This window comes from Schistocerca cancellata, chromosome 7, assembly GCF_023864275.1.
Source record: "Schistocerca cancellata isolate TAMUIC-IGC-003103 chromosome 7, iqSchCanc2.1, whole genome shotgun sequence".
Classification (NCBI taxonomy): domain Eukaryota; kingdom Metazoa; phylum Arthropoda; class Insecta; order Orthoptera; family Acrididae; genus Schistocerca; species Schistocerca cancellata.
In genome coordinates, this window is record NC_064632.1 from 493205903 (window position 1) to 493220850 (window position 14948).

The 14948-nt window shown below is 42.3% G+C and overlaps 1 protein-coding gene across 1 annotated transcript in view; it reads left to right on the plus strand.

The window, feature by feature from the left end:
• Window positions 1-14948, plus strand: part of LOC126092840 (carboxylesterase 5A-like) — a 159355-nt gene that overhangs the window by 133479 nt on the left and 10928 nt on the right. Inside the window, exons 10-11 of the mRNA XM_049908570.1 lie at window positions 1905-2022; window positions 7598-7718. Coding sequence (XP_049764527.1) covers window positions 1905-2022; window positions 7598-7718 — 239 coding nt within the window. The remainder of the gene's footprint in view (window positions 1-1904; window positions 2023-7597; window positions 7719-14948) is intronic.

Genomic DNA, 14948 nt, shown 5'->3' on the forward strand with positions numbered 1-14948 from the left:
GACGTGCTACTGGGTACAACATTCTGGACCACCACCTCTAAAGGTCTCGCTGTATGGTGGTACAACATGCAGTGTTGGGCGCTAATGACCATAGAAGTTTTGCGCCCTAAAACCACAAACCAAAAAAAAAAAAAAAAACAACATGCAGTGTGTGGTTTTCATGAGCACTAAAAAGGGCGGAAATTATGTTTATGTTGATCTCAATTCCAATTTTCTGTACAGGTGCCGGAAATCTCGGAACCGAGATGACGCAGAACTGTTTTTGATGTGTCTATACATCCCGAAAAGATCGTAAAAATAAAATTAGAGAAATTCCAGACCATCCGGTCCCTTACGGGCAATCGATCGTGTCGCAAAACATTCTCAAAGTGAACAGGAAGGAGGGAGAGTGACTGTGGTACACGAAGTACCGTCCACCAGACACGCAGGCTGGCTTGCTGAGTATAGATGTAAATGTAGAAGTAGATTAGCAATCCTTATCGTCGCTAGAATGATTCCCCAAACACCTCTGCTCCGCCTTTATCATTCTTTATGATGTCGTGTGTTGCAACGGCACCTGGGGCATTGAATACTGCTATAATACAAGGTAGCGTGCAAAAATTTGACAGGACATAAGAGTATGCTCAAGTGAACAATTTCAGGTAGGAACCTGGTGTCAGAGAAGCCAGCTTAAGATCATTCGAATGAAATGACATTACTGGGAACTTTTTTATTTATATTTGTTACTGTTAGCTGCGAATACCATCACTGACACAATGAGCGTACCATTTGTATTGTATTTCACAAAATGTGTTGAAACTGACGACCATCAACCTCAATGCAAGCATGACATCGGCAAACAAGATTCTGCGTACTCTGACAAATATCCCTGGTGTGTTTCGAATCACGATACTATCAGCTATAATTCCTGCAACTTACTCCATCTCCGTCTCCATTGGAGTCTTATACATAAGAGACTTTAGATATCTCCATTGGAAATAATCAAGGGGCTTCAGTTCAGGCGACCTTGCAGGCCATGAAATAGGACCTCCCTTTGGAATCCCGCGACCAATAAATACAACATCATGCCTTCCTAGTAATCAGGCTCGTCCTCCTTGTTTCCTCGCAGGAAATAAAGAGTGTACATGGGAAAAAACAGCACAGAACATGCAAACTTCTACGAATGTTAGTTGTAAATATGCTAGAAAACAATAATTCTAGATAAAGCGAAAGACAAGTTTATTTCTATGTCTCCTTAAGCTGGCTTCTCCCATCCCAGGTTCCGTGCCTCAAATTGTTCAGTGGAGCATTCTCTATGTCCTGTTACATTTTTACACGCTCTTATGGAAGCAACTTCTATATTTGGGCACATGAAAGTATATACGTGTGAGGGTATAGGATCCTCGCAAGCGGAATAAGTAATAAGTAATGAAATATTCTAGGCCCGATTGTGAACAGAACTCCGGACATTTTCGTATGCAGTGTGACACCTACTCACTTTCACAGCAAGTCGCATATCTACTCATGAATAAATAATTACTACGTTATATAGATGCAAGTTTAATCAGTTTACATACTTTGTCCATATGACTTATCATCACACAATCGAGCCCCACCTGGTGAATATTGTGAAACTACGCACACTTGTTAAGTAATAGAAAAAAATATGGTTTATGCAAGTGTTCAATCACAAGTGCTGCCACATTAGCGTGCGTTAGAGAAAACGGTCACTGTTGTCTTTGAGATTTAAACTCAAACAGATCATTTTCAAAACGCTTTTAAATATTAATTTCAAAAATTAGCTGCCAGCTCTGCAACACTCTGAAAAATAAAACGCAGTTTAGAGTATACTGAACTATTGGAGATGCGTGTTTATGCCTCTATCGACACTCTGCGTGTAACCGTACTTCTTCTCACACTTGCAGTTCATTGGTGCTACGCAGTTCAAGGGACCCCTGATGACGTCAGCGGATTGCAACACGCTGCACGGCGGCAAGAGCTACCTGTACACCTACAGCCACCGCTCCAGTTTCAGCGTGCCAGGTGAGCGCCTAACGAACTACTTTTTAATAGAACGTTGTCTCCTTCCTTGTGTTATCCCTATCTCTTTACAGCTGGGTTCTCATGTGATAAATTCTGCCACATTGTCTGTACTTGGTTGTATTAAAAACACTGTCACCTCGTGATCTTCACTAGTGAGTGCTTTCGGTTATGGAGGCATGATGAAGAGTGTGTAGTCCCATCAAGTGGAAGTGATTGTGCTACATTTAAAAATGTATAATTAAAAGAACATCCAAACGGCAACACAATTAGCCTATGTCTTCTTGACGGGTTATGCTATACTAATCTGAAAATAGCTGCACAGTCAAAACTGTATTTTAATCCGCCAATGGGCAGCCAGTGGAGAAGACTGTTCTCATGAAGATATTTTGGCTACGAATTCCTTTGCATCTCAAACATTTATGAGTTTCTTTGTTCATCTTCGATATCGTTCTTCCTGATGAAACAATTAGGACTGATGGCACCTTACTCAACGGAGAACTAATGGCTTCATCACGCCCATCAATATATTTTGGCTACGAAATCCTCTGTATCTCAAACATTTTTGAGTTTCTTTGATCACCTTTGATATCGTTCTTCCTGATAAAACAATTAGAACTGATGGAACCTTACTCAACGGAGAACTAATTGCTTCACCGGGCCCTGAGACCCAAGCGATACCCACCCATCGAGACATAATTAGACAACCGTGTTGTTGAGACGAAATGAGCAACAAAATAACAACTAGCTTAAACAGAAGTAGAGGATTCCCTGAAAACCATAGTGACTGAGACCGGCGTAGCGAATGACCGGTTGTTCGGCTGCGTGTGAATCTCCTCCACATGTTTTTATTTTCTCGCCTCACATACGGTCTGTAGAACTATCAGCGCGTGTCGACTGACGACCATCACTTCTTTCGGATTATAACACCGAAAGAACATCTTATCATATTCAGTGACACAGAAACATTTTAATGAAGAATATTCCGAATTCTTTGGTGAATCTAATTCCTTCAACTATTTCATTTTTTCTTTCACTTCTTTTTTGTGGTCTATGAAAATGTTTATGAGCCAAGCGTTATATTAGTTTTTAATACTATTGATTGTTCGCAAATATTTTGAGCCGGCTGGAGTGGCCGAGCGGTTCTAGGCTCTCCAGTCTGGAACCGCGCGACCGCTACGGTCGCAGGTTCGAATCTTGCCTCGGGCATGGATGTGTGTGATGTCCTTAGGTTAGTTAGATTTAAGTAGTTCTAAGTTCTTGGGGACTGGTGACCACAGCAGTTAAGTCCCATAGTGCTCAGAGCCATTTGAACCATTTTTGAAATATTTTGATCTTCATTGTAATTGCAAAGGAAGAAATAAACCCATAAATTATACAATACCACTACCACCAACACTGCTAATAACGTCCTTTCCATAATTTTTCCTGACGTTATTATTTTATGCCCTAGGTAGCTGTGTACTTATTCTATGATATTAAAAGAAATCATGAGTTTTCGTGAAAGGCTGTTGCTATCGGCTTTTGATTTCTGCAATTCTTTCGAAAGAGCGAGCACCCACACAACAGCTTATTTAACGGTAGCAACAATTTCCTGTCAGCAACACACTTCCTCTGAATGTAATTAAAGGAAATCATAACTTACTCTGTCGAGCAACTTCTTATTTGACTAATTTATATTAGCTGGAAGTATGGTCATCATACGCCATAATATTGTGTTCTTCACCAGATGGCTGAGCGGGGTAGCACAGTAGTTAGCTCACTGGACTCACATTCAGGAGGACGACAGTTCAAACCCGGGTCCGGCCATCCTGATTGAGGTTTTCCGTGATTTCCCTACATCGCTTCAGGTAAATCCAGGGATGCTACTTTTGACAAAGGGCACGGCCGATATTCTTCCACATCCTTTCGTAATCCGAGTGTGTGCTCTAATGAGCTGATCGTCGACGGGATGTTAAACACTCCTCTTCACCAGATGCTAGTTAAAGTCTGTGTATTACCTGGTCACGTTTACCATATTCTTCTCTATATTGGAAAAAGCTGCAAAATTAGGTGCAGCAGAGAAGAAGATAATGATAATCGATACCGACATGACCATAAAACACTATTGCTTTTAATACATGAAATGTATTCGAAGCTGCGAATACAGACAACCATCAGCTGTGTAATGTAATGATGACAATGAAAATTTGTGCTGTACCGGGACTCGAAACTGGGTTTCCCTCATTACGCTAGCGGCAGCCTAAACAGATTTGTCTATCCATGCACGACTCACGGAGAGACCCCAAGTTCCATACGCAGTCTTTCCAGCGTCACAAACTTTACTCGTTCTACACTTCATGTAATTCCCGTACTCGAAAGGACAATTTAATTGGAAGTCGATGCTCGATATCGGCAGATAAAAAGGATATTGCAGTTCTTCCGTTGTTAATAAGTTCCTAGGGAACATTGCATCGTACTTCTTAACAACAGAGGCAAGCATTCCTTAATGGCATGTGGTATGAATTCCACGTTAAACCGTAGTTCCCCTTTCCATAGTACGATTATTAGGCTAGGTTAAAGATATGCGTGTCACCTAAGCGTCGTCGAACTGAAAGACTGCACCAGTCCATTGACCCACAAGCAGTTATTATTATTATTATTATTATTATTATTATTATTATTATTATTATTTTCGATTATTCACATTTAAAGAGAGCGTTTGAACTTGAATTCCTTTATGATGATTGTTTATGTTTCTTCTGAGCCCAAATTTTCCTCATGTGTTCACTGCGTTGTTCATTTCGCTCCGCTGTCCATTTCCATCCTGGTCTCTTCTGTGTTGTGGTGTAAGGACATCACACACATCCATACCCGAGGCAGGATTCGAACCTACGACTGATGCGGTCGCGCGGTTCCAGACTGAAGCACCTAGAACCGCTCGGTCACCAACGGCGGCTTCACTTTGAAATTCTGTTTTCATTCATCCTGTGGATATGTCCGTAGAACTGCATTCTTCTTTTCCTTATTATATCCGTAATCTTGTCTGTATATTTATATTATTCTGAGGTTGGTCTCTTCTTCCAGATTCCTTGCTCTTGTATCGGGGCAAAAATTTTCCTGAGAATTTTCCTTTCTTGTTTCTCTATTTCCTTGATTTTAGTTTTCCCACCTATTTGTGTTGTTTCAGATGCATACAGTGCCTCCGAAAGTACGACAGTGTTGTAGTGCCTCAATTTTGCGTTAATGGATACGGACTTTTTGTTATAATAGTACCACGTGAGTTTATACGCTTTCTATAGTTTTTTTATTCTTTCCTCATTGGCCTTTAGGTTGATCCCTGATCGTTGGATGATTTCTCCCAGGTATTTAAAATGTGGTACTTGTACGATTTTCCCATGGGTTGTCACAATAGGCAATTTGCCTTGTGGCACTCTTTCTGTGTACTGGGTTTTCTCATACGAACTTTGCAGGCCAGTTCTTTGTGCAGTTTCGTGTAACTTCTCTATGGCGTTAGTGGCTTCTTTTCTATTATTTGTGAGGATTGCAAGATGATCTGCAAAAGCTAAACACTTCACATTGAATCTATTATTTTTTCTAATGCCAATTTGGATTCCTTTGACTTCTTTTTCACATGTCCTGATATTTTTTTCAAGAATGGTATTAAAGAATAATGGTGAAAGTCCGTCACCCTGTCGCACTCCAGCTTGGATTTCAAATGGTTCAGAGATATTGCCCATAAATTTAACCTTGGAGATTGTGTCAGTTAATGTTTTCCGAATGATTGTTCTTGTCTTTCTGTCAATGCTGAATTCTTCCAGCGTTTTGCAGAGCGCTACTCTGTCTATTGAGTCGTAGGCCTCTTTAAAATCTACAAAAGTGACCACTGTGTTTCGGGTGTTTCTCAACTGGAGAATCATTTTCAGATTCCGGATCTGTTCTATGCAGGATCGTCCCTTGCGAAAACCAGCCTGGTATTCTCCTATTTGTGTGTCAGCTTGTTCTTCTAATCTGTTCATGAGAACTTTTGATAGGATTCTATATGTGACCGGCATGAGTGAGATACCCCTGTAATTATTTGGTTGAGTTTTGTCCCCTTTATTGTGGAGTGTATGGATGAGTGCGCATTTCCATTCAGAAGGGATCTGTTCAGATTCCCAAATGTTTAATATGATTTTGTGGAAAATTTGCTGTTAATCTTTCATCATTTAGTTTCAAAAGTTCTGCAATAATTCCGTCTTCTCCTGGGGCTCTATTGTTTTTCAGTGTCTCGATAATTTCTACTATTTCGTTGATGGTTGGTTGCTTAGCGTCCGGATTTGGTGTAGACGACTGGTAGTGAATATCCTCTGTAGGTCTTGGCAGTTGAGAAGTTGGTGCGAGGATTTGGCAGTTATTCTTCGTCTTAGCTTCAAGTGAACCATCCGGTTTCTTGAAGCAAAGATTGGTTGGCTGGTACCCTGCAATATGTTCTTTAAACGTCTTATAAAAATTCCTGGTGTTGTTCTTCTTAAAGTCTTGTTGTATCTCATCTAGTCGCCGTTTGTCATAATTTCTTTTTTCCCTCCGAATAGTTTTCGATGTTTGTTTTCGGATTACTAGAAATTGTTGATATTTTTCTGATGTTTTGTGACTATTGAAGTTTTTCCAGTTATTTGTGGGTGCGTGTGCGTTGATCAAGGTACATGCTTTGTTGGCCGATTTGAAGGGAGAGCGTTGCTATACGTTCTGAGGCAGACTGGAAGTCAATGACAGAGTCGCTGATGGATTTGTGGACTACAAATGCTGTACCAAACTGTTTGAGTCCTTTTTCATTAGTTTTAACTGCTGGTTTTCCTTTGTAGATCCTGTAGGTGTCTGTGTCAAAATGGTTTTCGTCCGTAAATCATGTTTCCTGGATTGCAAGGATTTTAATCTGGAATTTTTGCAGCACGTCTGTAAGGTTTTCGATCTTGCCCAGTTTTAAGAGAGTATTAGTATTAAGTGTACCGATGAAGTGTCTTTGTTTTGTGTGTAATAAATTGGACGTCGTCTGGTTCTCAACCTTAGGCGTAACAAGAAGCTCCTGGTCCCCCGGAATCCGATGACCAGGTAAAGCCAGCCTTGTGACTGGTGCCCGGGGTTGTGGAGTCATTCCTTGTGTTATCATCATGTTCGGTTTTCAAGTTGAAAAATAACTTGATGGTGGTCCTTCCGAGGAAGGATCACGAGGAATACGACTTGATTGTTGAGATCAAGAAGGTTGCTGCAGCAGCATCATCTAGGCGAACAGACGCTGACCCGTAACCGCTGGATACCAGGCAGACGTTAGTGGATTTCTGTTGATAGTTTTGGTCCACCCCGGGTATTTTATTTCCCCGGCACCCTCCATACCTGGAGAGCATTCCCCTATCCGCCACCTGGGGAGGCGCCCGATGGGAGACTATGAACTCCACACGGGCAGTTATTATTATTATAATTATTATTATTACTATTACTATTATAAACAGTCTCCACTTAAAAGCTACTGCATTTCCGGTAATACTAATATAGGAAGTGCAAGATGTTTATCATGCAACATTACAAGAGAGCATTAAGTTTCGGTTTGTATTGTTCACAGCCATAGAACATGCGATGGATTTGGTGTACCTCTTTCCGAGATTGGATTACAATCTTACGAAAGAAGAGGACAAAGTTTCCCAGAGGATGGTGCACCTGTTTGCTAATTTCATTATTTATGGGTAAGTACAATCTAATCTGAACTGTTGTCCACACCTCGATGCTACAATGCGCAACAAAATTACAGGATCACTTTCTCAGAATTCTGTATCTGTCTCCTACTGCAACGCGTACGTTTGAAATTTGGCTCAAATCATTTTCTGTAATAGTGCAAAAGCTTGGCATCCTGCCACGTCATCGATCGGAGAAGCTTCAAATTGTTCGATATCGACTCTTGTGAAAAAGGGCCATAACTCAGAAGTTCATGTGAGAAGTTATGTGGGTTAATGATGACATATTGGCATCAAATTTCACCACAATTCTGCCCAATGCCTCTGTGGATGTATCACACGTTGGGAAAGACGTCAGAGCCTTTCTTAACCACATATCACCCCTTCTTTTGACGACCCTAGCAACTAATGGTTAGGCAACCCCTTCAACAACACGTAGGTGGGGTGTGCCTACCTTCAGGTGCTTGAGCAGCTGCCAGACTGATTTGGCGTCGAAATTTCTGAAAGGTATATTTCCAAAGTGCTCATCAAAAGTGCTTGGGTGGCACCGAGGATGTTGTCGAACTGGCAGCATCAGAGGGACCCTTTGACGTTTTATTCACACACATGTTAATGTTGCAGCCGCTCATGATCATGCCAGAGAAGAGTTCGAAGCGTTAGGGCTGAAGAAGCATAATCGCCCTCTGCTACTTCGGCTCACATTTAAATTTCGTTGAATGTTCTTGAACGATCCATAGTTGTATCACTCTGAACACCAGAGCAAAAATTGCGACCGGACTACGTTCCTAAGGGGGTCAGATCGTGTTCAGTGTGGTTGCAGCCCCACAGTTTCCTCAGATTAGATTTTAATTGCCAAGAGGTGACAGCAGTGTAAAAGTTGATAAGCACATCGTCCTGTTGCTCATGGCAATGCGAACTGTCGTTTTCGACTATGAAATGTGTTGGAATCAACGCCCCAAGTGTAGGGATGGTTTCATGACGCCCTTTATGCCAGCCCCTGAGGCATTTTCGTGTCGATAATGAGCATCGGTGTGTCTAAAATGTTTTTGTCGGCTACCCATTAGAAAAAGGCGTGATTTGGACAGTTCTGACATAGATCGGCAGAGGCGTTAAAAAGGTAAGGCGAGATGTGGATTACGGCTGTCCCATCATATGACACATCCACGGTGGTGTTCGGTAGAATTGTGGTGTAATTTAGTGTCAGTGTGTTTTCATTAAGCCACCTGACAGCTCACATGAACTTCTGAGCAGTAGCCTTATTTTCGAATGTGATGTCACTTTGCCGTTTCAAGCGTCGCCAACCCAGAGGGTGACGTCGCAGGATGCCACGCTTTCGCACCATTACAGACAACGGTTGTAGCCAACTTTCAGTCAAAGTTCAAACTTGCGCATCGCAATGGGAAACAGTTAAGAGGTTTCGAATAGGTGATGCTTCGTGTTACGCAGTGTATCTTGAAATACTAGGTTTCAGCTACTCACAACCAAATGTATGGTTTTATTGGTAGACAGACTTCTGTACAGTGTTCATACACTCGTACCCCTGAGCTCTGAGAAACACGAAATCAACATGGAAGCATGGGATGTATAAGGCGTATGTTAAACAGATCGCTTGCAACAGTCTGTGATGGCAGAGATCTTGGGTATAGTGGTACACATTGTCCGTCGTACGGGAAACGTAGTCATCACCGGCAGGCTGCAAATCGTATATCATTTATTTCATTACTAGTTTCAGTCATCAGACGCGAGCATTATGGGATTCTTCTTTTTTCTCCTGTAGTGACAACATGTCATACTGTGAGAGTCTGGATACCTCAGTCCGTACAGCACTTGTCGTGGGACTGTAAAATGTTCTGGACTCGAGTCCCAGTCACACACGTAATTATAATTCACCAAGACGTTTCAGCCCATTAATGATTTCGAGCTCCTCTCGGCAAAATCTTCAACACGTGTCTTGTGACTAAGAATGAAACACCATGGCACAACTAAAGCATTTTGATGAGAACAGGTTGCTGCGTCATTGAGACAGAACATTCTGCCTCAGTCAACTGATCGGTGGTGCAGAGCCGCATGTCGCCCTTGCTTCATTTCATTGCAGTGCAGAATTTTCCAGGAGACAGGAAATATTTAGCTGGTATATGACTAAGCTTGTCTACCCACAATCAAGTACCTGCATCCTTATCTTGCTTTACGATCTTGAGAAGAACTGACCATCACAGTAAATGTCCTGGTCAGCTCGCTTTTGTGTAGTAGTCCGTCATTAACACCTCACGTTTGAGGTCAGCAGATGATGATCGTATTTAATAATTACAAAATAATTATACATACGTGTACCATTAGAATTTAATAATAAATGAACGGATTAGGATCATCAGACGCAGGAATACAAACTGATTACATTTCAATAGTTTATTCAAAGCCTAATTCATGCATTTCGCCATTGTTATCGCTAACGTGCGGGGCTGCGGATTATCCTGGTGAAGAGCAAATTTTTGCGTGTGAACCTTGATTTTTCTCAGTCAACGCAATTTTGAAACGGTCTACCATTGAACCATATTAGGGCACAGTAATGATTCTGCCTTTCTTCAAGTAATCTGTGAGAAAACGGTCTTAGCCTTCTTCGGTGTATCTCGATCAGCTTTTGTCCATGGTTCTGACTACCGTTGTAATTCTGGTGTCTAATGATGAGTCCAAGTTTCATAAACGGTCACAAATTGGCGGAAAGGTGTCAAAAATTGGCGCAAAAGGTCTTGCAAATTTCTATTAAGCGTCGCTAGACAATGCGTTGAAATGCTGTGCGTTTTTGGTCGACTGTGAACAATGGCAGCACCCACCTCGCACACTGCTTCTTCATAGCCAAATCTCCGCGCAGAATATTACGCCATCGTACATTTGACAAGTCTACAGTCTCAGCAAAGTATGAATTTTTATTCGACGGTCCTGCATTACAACATCATGGATTTTGTCCAAGGTTTCCTTTGTGATGTCTTAACTGGACGCCAGGAGCGCACTTCGTCTTAGATGCTGTCCGACCACGTTTAATTTGATTAACCCAGAAGTAAATGGTCTTTAATGACGGTGCAGAGACGGCGTGAGCTTCACTCAGTCCAGTTTTGATTTGTACACCAGTCCAACCATCAAAGGAAAATGTTTAATAACGGCACCAAGCTCGGTTTTCGGCATTTTCAATCGTGAACAACACACTGACCATTTCAAACGACTGTCAACAATGAGCTCGACGCTGTGCATTGTTGGAATTATAATTGGAATAATCAGGTTCACTAACCATGAAGGGCCAACGAAAATATTACATTCTTTCATGGGAATTTATTGGACGAAAGTACTCTCGTAGGTTACATTACAATACTGATTTCTTTTTACAAACAGCAGCATTTCACCGTTGTTAGTTGTTGCACTATACAATAAACCATTACAAAGCAGTTAATATCTCTCTGTCATGGATATATTTTGAAAAGGGCAGAAAAATAAATCATATTAACGACATTCCTCACGACCGCTTCTTCTACAACAATGGCAGGTGGTCAGTTGTTCGTGTGCTGTAGTTAATTTCATTTCCCAGATGATGTGTGGTCGGTTGGCAGCGATAGACCACTGACGCTATGTACTCGGGAGGGCAGCACTCCCCTTTTTCTCTGTGTGGGTGAGGGGGTGAGGGATGTACACGGTTGTAATACTTGGGCAAGTATGAAGGCTGTGGCTGCAGTTCTGTGTTGATTACTGCCGTCACAATGACACCCATCGACAGCGACTGAGTGCGGATGCAACGTCTTCAGAAAATTCAGCGCGGAAATTAAAGTGTCTTACACCAGAGAGTCCAGCAAGGTGCCTGAAGCCTGGCAGTGATGTGTCCCCTACAACGAGGACCTCTCCAGTCGCGTTCTGCGAAATTCCAGTTGTCCATGGCCTTCCACCTGACTGGCCAGTTATAATCCTTACCTGACTTTGCTATTCTATAACACCAACTTTCCTCACCCAAAAAGACACACACACACACACACACACACACACACACACACTCACACACACACACACACACACACACACAAAACCAAGAAAGTTTTGTGTGTGTGTGTGTGTGTTACCTTGAATTACATTTAGTTAGTCCAATCTGCACAAAACCGTGTCATGTCGAGTTGTTTGTTATTTCTCTTTAACCAGGGCCTCCATAGTGCAAATATCATCGTACACGTAGCGAACCCACAACTAAGGCATGGTCCATGTCCTACCTTTTAGGCACCAAAATAGCATTTTCTACGGCAACTTTCTGATAATGTTATATGTTCCAGCCAGCTACTTGTACCCTCTTACTGGCTCATTGAAATACTGTGTTTTAGTGGCTTACAACGGTTCAGTGACCCTCTGTACGAACACCGCTGAAATAATAGCACTATGTGACTCAGCACAGTTGCTGAATAACCCACCGTGGAAAGACCTAAAACAGTGCCTATTGCTCTGTTCATGGAGCTGTCGCAGCTTCATATGGAGGGTGAGTTACGATGTATGTTTATCTGGACAGCCTCTGAGACAAACCGCACAGTATGAAAACAGTGAAATCGTTACAACGGCGGAGTGTCTGACATTCTTAAACGGTGGAAAGGGGTCACTTTGACCCCACCTAAAATAATTTCATATTTGACTTAGACCAGTACTTTTCTAGTGTTTGTTAATCAATACTTTATTTCTAGTAATCACAATTAGTTACAGTTATAAATACACTACTGGCCATTAAAATTGCTATACCACGAAGATGACGTGCTACAGACGCGAAATTTAACCGACAGGAAGAAGATGCTCTGACATGCAAATGATTAGCTTTTCAGAGCATTCACATAAGGCTGGCGCCGGTGGCGACACCTACAACGTGTTGACATGAGGGAAATTTCCAACCGATTTTCATACACAAACAGCAGTTGACCGGCGTTGCCTGGTGAAACGTTGTTGTGATGCCTCGTGTAAGGAGGAGAAATGTGTACCATTACGTTTCCGACTTTGATAAAGGTCGGATTGTAGCCCGTCGCGATTGTGGTTTATCGTATCGCGACATTGCTGCGCGACATTGCTGCTCGCGTTGGTTGAGATCCAGTGACTGTTAGCAGAATATGGAATCGGTGGGTTCAGGAGGATAATACGGAATGCCGTGCTGGATCCCAACGGCTTCATATCACTAGCAGTTGAGATTACAGGCATCTTATCCGCATGGCAGTAACGGATCGTGCAGCCACGTCTCGATCCCTGAGTCCACAGATGGGGAAGTTTGCAAGACAACAAACATCTGCACGAACAGTTCGGCGACGTTTGCAGCAGCATGGGCTATCAGCTCGGAGACCATGGCTGCGGTTACCCTTGATGCTGTATCACAGACTGGAGCGCCTGCGATGGTGTACTCAACGACGAGCCTGGGTGCACGAATGACAAAACGTCATTTTTTCCGACGAATAAAGGTTCTGTTTACAGCATCATGATGGTCGCATCCGTGTTTGGCGACATTGCGGTGAACGCACATTGGAAGCGTGTATTCGTCATCGCCATACTGGCGTATCACCCGGCGTGATGGTATGAGGTGCCATCAGTTACACGTCTCGGTCACCTCTTGTTGGCATTGATGGCACTTTGGACAGTGGACGTTACATTTCAGATGTGTTACGACCCGTGGCTCTACCCTTCATCGATCCCTGCGAAACCCTACATTTCAGCAGGATAATGCACGACTGCATGTTGCAGGTCATGTACGGGCCTTTCTGGATACAGAAAATGTTAGACTGCTGCCCTGGCCAGCACATTCTCCAGATCTCTCACCAATTGAAATCGTCTGGTCAATGGTGGCCGGGCAACTGGCTCGTCACAATACGCCAGTCAGTACTCTTGATGAACTGTGGTATCGTGTTGAAGCTGCATGGGCAGCTGTATTTGTACACGCCATCCGAGCTCTGTCTGACTCAATGCCCAGGCGTTTCAAGGCCCTTATTACTGCCAGAGGTGGTTGTTCTGGGTACTGTGTGCTCAGGATCTATGCATCCAAACTGCGTGAAAATGTAATCACTTGTCAGTTCTAGGATAATATATTTGTCCAATGAATATCCGTTTATCAGCTGCATTTCTTCTTGGTGTAGCAATTTTAATGGCCAGTAGTGTAATAATTACTAATTTATTTGAACAATGGATCATACAAATTGTTGCTACTGCTAACAAGTTCCTTTTCTATAGTTTTTAATTTATTAACTACTCATACAACCTTCTAGACACATTTAGTATATTTCGTCCATTTTATCTCACATGTGTTTTACAAATAGCTCTCTACTACTTTTCATTCAAGTCATTTGAAGCTGCTAGATTCACATAGCATAGGTGACTTCTGTTTTATCCGCACACGCATATGTGGCACTTTACACAGTTTTCGCTGATCTTTTTACCTTTGCAGAGGCTGATCTGGCACATCCTCTACTTTCTTAGTGATTTCAGACCAATATCCTCTTCCTTTGCCTGATGTTCTTGCTCTTTCGTTCCCTTGATTCCATTTGCCAGCTGAAGTATTAACTTCTTCCTTTCCATTTACTTGTTCGTTGCTATGTTATACATGACCCACTCATTTATTGGCGCCATGTCAAATATTTTATAGAAGAAATGCATTGGTCGTCTCCTACATGCAACCTTTGCAGTATATTTACGGGTCATTTGATCAACCACGTCCACTCCATACTTTGTTGCATTCCTTCCTTGCTAATTCCTACTTCAGCATGCAGCGTACTCAGAAGCATAACATTTTTGTTCTTCTTTCCTTGGTATACAATCAAGGTGCAGTCTGTGTTGCCACTATTGTGCAGTACTGTGGTGGAGTGTATTTCAGCATTAGGATTCCTTACATCATCGAAGATTTCACGGCGGATTTTGTTCATTGCACCAACTAACAAAGTTTTCTTTTCGTTGAGTTTGTTTAGCAAGCTGACGAGACGTAACGAAGTTGTCTGTGGTCACATTTCTTCCTTGTTTTACAAATGGCTCCATGACACTCAGAACGACGTGCTCTCGAAGTGGCTGTTTCTCTCTATGCGTGTCCTCTTTTCCTAGGTAGGGGAAATCATTACATATATACTTTCTCGTTACATCAATAGCCAACCGGAATTTGAGACCATATTTGTCTGGTTTGTTGTACATGAATTGAGTAAACCTGCATCTTGCTTTGCTTGGTAACAGTTTCTCGTCAATGGTTATATTTTCTCCAGGTCA